Source organism: Egretta garzetta, unplaced genomic scaffold (genome assembly GCF_000687185.1).
Source record: "Egretta garzetta isolate BGI_Z169 unplaced genomic scaffold, ASM68718v1 scaffold662, whole genome shotgun sequence".
Lineage (NCBI taxonomy): Eukaryota > Metazoa > Chordata > Aves > Pelecaniformes > Ardeidae > Egretta > Egretta garzetta.
The window spans coordinates 35940-42767 of NW_009258896.1; the positions used below are offsets into that span (position 1 = coordinate 35940).

At 38.2% G+C, this 6828-nt stretch overlaps 1 protein-coding gene across 1 annotated transcript in view; it reads left to right on the forward strand.

The window, feature by feature from the left end:
* Positions 1 to 6828, forward strand: part of LOC104122117 (kelch-like protein 1) — a gene marked incomplete at its 5' end in the record, with an annotated part of 50128 nt that overhangs the window by 26825 nt on the left and 16475 nt on the right. Inside the window, one exon of the mRNA XM_009634207.2 lies at positions 897 to 1059. Coding sequence (XP_009632502.1) covers positions 897 to 1059 — 163 coding nt within the window. The remainder of the gene's footprint in view (positions 1 to 896; positions 1060 to 6828) is intronic.

Here is a 6828-nt window from a genome sequence, read left to right on the forward strand (position 1 = left end):
AAACCTCTCCATGGTCAAAGAACCCCAAGCCCCTCTGATGGCACCAACCTTTGAGCCACATGTTAACTGCTCTAGTTTTCCTATTCCTTTCCATGTTCTCTCCTGACACTAATGGGATCGAGGAGAACACTACCTGCGCTCCTGATCCTTCAACCATTTTCCCTAGTGCCCTGAAGTCCCTTTTGATCGATTTGGGGCTTCTCTCTGGCATCTCATTGCTGCCTGCCTGTACAATCAATAGTGGAAAGTAGTCCGAGGGCCGTATCAGACCAGGGAGTCTCCTGGCAATGTCCCTGATCCGGGCCCCAGGGAGGCCGCAGACTTCCCTATGGGATGGGTCTGGGCGGTATATCAGGCCCTCCGTTCCCTTCAGAAGGGAATCACCCAGAACAATTACCCTTCTTTTTTTCTTTGTACAGTCAGTCTTGATAGGTAGGGGTGACCTTCTCTCCCTAGCCATCTAGGGATCTCCCTAGATGGACACTAATTTAAGATCTATTTGGTGCCCAGTCCATAATTTTTTTATCATGTTCTTTACTGATATTCTAAAGAGCTAATTCATGATCAGAATGTTAGGACATACTAGATTAAACAGTATACAGAAATCAAAGAGTGTCACATCTTTGACAGATTTTTCTATGAAGCAAACAATCTTCTCAAGGTATGAAATTAGATTTGTTTGACAAGACCTATTTTTAATAAAGCCATGTGGAGTGGCATTAACTTTATTCCTGTCTGTTAATCTTTAATTAATCAAATCTCAAATTGATGTTTCCATTTTCACTTTGAATATGCAATTTCTTTTGTTAGCTGTGTTTTGGAAAACTTTTCTTTCTTTTTTTTTACTATGTATAAAGCATACTTTTATCTTCTCTCCACTCTCTCCTCCATTTTAGGAGTTACAGTGCTTGAAGGGCCTATTTATGCAGTGGGAGGACATGATGGTTGGAGTTATTTGAATACAGTTGAGAGATGGGACCCTCAAAGTCAGCAGTGGACATTTGTGGCAAGTATGTCAATTGCCAGAAGCACTGTTGGAGTAGCAGCATTAAATGGCAAGTGAGTAGGGTATTCTTATATGGTTGAAACACATTTCTTACAGGGGTGAATAACTGTGACACACAGTACTAAATGCATTTTAGCATGTTTTAATGGAGGATGTATTTTAAAATAAATGTAGACACAGTTGTGCACACCCTCCTATATATCATAGTTCTTACATTTATTTGAACTAAGTAATTTATACATATATATTCTATATTATTTTTGTTTATTTTTTGTATCAAATGCTTAAGAATATAGACCTGAAATTTCAGTGTATATAGCGTAAAAGAATTCAGGACAAATTGTCAGTGAACCGATTTTTTTATGTTGTATATGTCAGTTCTAGTTAATCAACCGAGTTTATCCATCTAATATAGTCATGTAGATTTGTTGTATCTACATTTCATACCTTGCTTCAGCCATTGACCCATGAAACCTTCTTTGTCTGAAGGCAACTACATTCACACAGGAAGTAAACCAGAAATTTGATTCTTGTCAAACCAGTCCAACTGCATCAAACCTGTAATTCTAATTGTATTCAGATACTAAGCTTTTCTTTTATAACTTTCACTTCTTAAAATTTTAGTGTGGCAATTGTTAAAATTCATTTTACAGTAATGTGATACTATATATTACTTATTGCTTATCACTTTTAAAGTAGTTGCTTTTATCTGTGTGGCTAAAAAGAATATGGTGTGAACTGTAATAATTTAGAGGTGAGGGAGGAATTCATGAGATCTAACTTCAGATATTTTTGTATGACATCTACAACTGACCCAATCATTCTAAACTCACCTTATGGTGAATGGAAGAATTATATACTTTTAGGATATTGTTTGTCTTACTTATTTTAGACATTTATATTAGGACAGCAAGAATTGTGCTCTGTAAGTGCCCATTTTTCTCTACTAACTATACAGGAAACATGAAGACTCCGTCTTGCATTCTGACTTGTATGGTTTTGATATCTTAAATGGGGAAGATGAATCCCCCTGTAGACAACTGAACATAAATAAAGGGCAGTCAGTAGAGAATCCCTTGGGAACAGTGGGACCAATAGAGTAAGGCAAATTTCTTCATGGTAGACTATGCTATTGCATAATTCAACAATGCACTAAATTTTGTCCACCCATTTCTTTCAGTTGCAAATCACTCAGTTTTGATTATACAGTTGAATAAACTCTCAAAAATCCTTTACATTATTTTGTGCTTATCACAGCTAAGATACATGCTTGAGATAAGTAGGCCCAATTGATTTCTGGGATTGTCGTGCTCTTTCCACTGACTGTAAGAGTCACTGAATATAGAACAAGAAGCTTAATTTAGCCCACAAACTACTATGTTCCAAGATGTATAAGAGATTATATATTTTTCTGTATCAGCAGCAGGAGGTCTGACAGACTACCCATAAGCCCATCATTATGACAATATGCATATATATATATATTAAATTAAATCTCAAATTAATTAAAAATACAAGGTTTAAAAATATTACCTGGTTTTGAGTTTGTCATATTACAGTTGTGTCCTATTTGTAGAGTAACTCTGGATTAAATAGGCTTTATTGGATGTATTCATTATTAATATTATATTATTTAATTCATGGTACCATATACTTAGATGATCTACTTCTTGTCCATGGCATTAAAAGTTAATCTTATGTTGTGAAATCATCTGCAAACTACTGAAGCTTGGTCATCATTGCTTTCTATTACTAAGTCACAGTGGCATTGAAATGTTCCAGAGGAGATCAAATGGACAAAGCTGCTTTCATAACCATGCAGCTGCTTGCTCACTCCCCCCACAATGGGATGGGGGAGAGAATCAGAAGGGTAAAAGTGAGAAAACTCATGGGTTGGGATAAAGACAGTTTAATAGGGAAAGCAAAAGCCACGCACGCAAGCAAAGCAAAGCAAGGCATTCAATCACCACTTCTCATGGTTAAGCAGGTGTTCAGCCATCCTCAGGAAAGCAGGGTTCCATCACGCATAACGGTTACTTGGGAAGACAAATGCCATCACTTCGAACGTCCCTCTCCTTCTTTCTTCTTCCCCCAGCTTATATACTGAGCATGACATCATGTGGTATGGAATAGCCCTTTGGTCAGTTTGGGTCAGCTGTCCCAGCTGTGTCCCCTCCCAGCTTCTTGTGCACCTGGCAGAACTGAGAGCTGAGAAGTCCTTGGGTAGACTAAGCACTACCCAGCAACAACCAAAACGTCAGGGTGTTATCAACATTCTTCTAATACTAAATCCAAAACACATCACTCTACCAGCTACTAGGAAGAAAATTAACTCTGTCCCAGCTGAAACCAGGACATCCTTTTCTTAAGCAGCTTCCTAAACCTAAGGTGCAGCTAGAACAAATAATAAAAGTGATAGGTGGCTTTCTAGATAAAAGACACACAGCGGATTTATTCTACCAGCATTTTAATAAAGCAGCTTAGCTGGTATTACACACAAAATAATTAGTTAAGATGGAAAAAAAGGTGAATAGTACTGGGATTTTAAGAAGAAAAGAACTGTATGTGACAACTAGGACATCATAAAGTTACTGTTTGAATTCTTTAAAGATCAGCTTTCGGATAAAAGAGTGTAACAGCAGGAGCAGGAATATGCTAGTTAAACTATCAGACCATTCAAAGTGATACCAAAGGAAACATTATTATATGGGACATGTTGGACTATTCTAGAGAAGTGTTTGGATGACCCTAAGAAGCAACACAAATGTGCTATTTATTAGTAATATACGAATGAGCAAGTCTTGTGTTTGAAGAAAACTAATGGTAGGAAGTGGCAGAAGAGGGAAGAAAGCTTTATACCTTGTTAGTACAGAAAAACTTATTGAAGAAATCTGTGAAAAAAGGAAATGCAACTAAAGAATACATGAAGTTTTATTCATTATGGAAATATTTATGCTATTTGGATTGCTGTGTTCAATTCTGTTCATGCACATTGAAGAAAGATTAACTGAAAGTACAAAGTTTGAATAGGGCGTACCATGATTATCATGAATGCTTGCCATAACAAAGAAAAGCAATGGAAGTGTTACAGTTGGCAAAGGAACAGATGGATACAAATAAACCAGCTTGCACTGGAAACGGACAACAATAGAGGGAACAGCTGTGTAAGGTGTGATCAGGTAGACTATCTACTTCGCCTGGTGGCAGAGCTAAGAGAGGAAGTAGATAGGCTAAGGAGCATCAGGGATTCTGAGCAAGAGATAGACTGCTGGAACCACACTCTGGCCTCTCAGAAACCTGAACAGGGACAGCCACAGAAAAAGCCTGTGATCAAAAGGATCCAGTATCCTCCCCCCACCAGGATGTAGGCAGGGTCCTAAAGAGAAGCAGCAAGTGGAAACAAGTCCACAATCAGGGAACCAAGCAAACCCTTTCCTTGCCCACCACACCTCTCCAGGTGCCTCTGCACAATAGGTATGAGGGTCTAGATGTGGAGGACCAGTCAGTGGATGAGGTACGTGTCAGTCCATCTATACCAGAGGAGTCACCAAGACCAGAAGCACCTACTCCCCATATTACTACCACCTCCACAGGAATATTAGGTGGATCATAGTTGTAGGATACTCCCTTCTGAGGGGAAGAGAGGGTACAATATCCTGGGCTGACCCTCCTCATAGGGAAGTCTGCTGCCTCCCAGGAGTGTGGGTTAGAGATATCGCTAGGAAACTTTCTAGCCTGGTATGGCCCTCAGACTACTAACTATTACTGCTCTTCCACATGGGTGGTGACGAAGTTGCACTATGTAGCCCAAGAGTGATTAAAAGAGACTTCAGGGCCTTGGGATGGTTAGTGAGGGAATCCTGGGGTACAGGTAATTTTTTCCTCTCTCCTTCCAGTTATGGGCAGTAGCATTGGAAGGAACAGGCAGACACAATGTATTAATATATGGTTCCATGGCTGGTGTTGCCATTACAACTTTGGGTTTTTTGACAATGGGACAGCCTATACAGCACCAGGATTGCTGGCATCAAATGGGAGCCACCTTACTATTTCAAGATTGTGTCTTCATTTCTTCTTTTTTAAAATCAAGAAAAAAAAAATCTAGTTGACAGTTTCAATCCAATAAATACTAATCTTTTCAGTATCTTACAATGTGGTTGTCTCCAAGATGATACTAGCTATTTATTAGCTTTCTATTAAGAATTCTCTAATATATGAAGCATGCATTCTGTAAGAACACTAAACCTTTACACTAACTTTTTTCATGTAATTTAATTTCAGAACAAATTTTATTCTAATGGGGAAACTGTAAGTAAAAAGGATATTAAGTTTACACACTTTCCTCTGGAATATATACCTAAAAGAGACTCTCTGTATCATACACATGTATGTTATTCCAAATAATTGTGTGATGCAACCATAACTGAAAATTTTCTAGATTTTCCTGTTATATGGCCATAAAAATTACATCACAAAAAATATTCCTGAATTTTTACTTGTACATTGGAAATTATCAGCATTCATTTTATGTAATGATAACTTTCATGACAAAAAGACTGGTCCTTTACTTTCATTCTCTTTAACAGATATCAATAAATCTGTGCTACAAAAAGAAAAAAATACTCAACTGTTAATATGATCTGCAGATTGACTTTAAATGGTAGAACATCACAGCAATACACTGAATTAAGCATCAAATATAATGACTTTGGCATGCACTGGGAAGCAGTTCATTCATACGGTGACATCTTGCAGAACCAAGGAAAAAGGAGTTCTGCCCTTTATTGATTGCCACATCCTCAAAGATGTGTTTTAGTGAACATGATATTTCCACCTGCTGCTGCTGTTTATATCAAATATCATACACTGTTATTGATCTATGATAGATGATGAAAAGCAAGGAATTGTCTAATCCTAACTTTTAAAAATAGAACTATTTTAAGTGCCTTTTCAAAAAATCTTTTATTTTTATTTGAGAAATAAAAAAAAAAAAGCATTTGTTTTCTATGAAGAAAAGTAAAATAACAGTGAGAAATGCTGCAGGAGAATTTTATTCCCCATCAATATTTATCTGACTTGTATGTGATTCTTTTAAGAGAGAAGCAAAATATATTTTTATTATTATCATTAGTATTAGTATTTCTATTACAATTGTTTTTACAGTCTCTGTCTGCATTTAGGCACTGTACAATGAGGGAAGGAGAAAAGGGGATGCTGTGCACTGGGAATTACTTATGTATTAGTACAGTGGGTTAGCCTTGGCTAACAGTCATATGCCCACCCATCTGCTCACCCACTCTCCACCATCTCACTCACCACCATCAGGCAGCGGGAGAAAACAGGATGAGCTTGCTCATGGGTTGCAATAAAGACAGTAAGTTCACTTACCAATTATGGTCACAAGCAAAACAGACTTGACTTGGGGAAAATTAATGTAATTAATTGCTAATAAAAATAGATTCCAGGTAGTAAGAAACAAAGACAAATTTTAAAACACCACCTTTCTTCCCCTTTTTCCAAGGCTCAACATATGTCTTTCATTCCTGATTCCACTACCCCCACCTCTGAGTCGTGTAGAGGGATGGGGAATGGGAGTCGTGATCAGTTCCTAACTGCTCCTGTGTCTGCTGCTCCTTCCTCCTCACACATTTCCCCTGCTCCAACATGGGCTCTTCATAGGCTGCAGTCCTTCAGGAAATATTCTGCCGCTCCAGCGCGGTGTCCTCCACAGGCTGCGGTGCGGACATCTGCTCTGGTGCCATGGAGTACCTCCTTCTCTGACTTTGGTCTCCTTTCTGTCCTTTCTTACTCTTCCCTCCCAC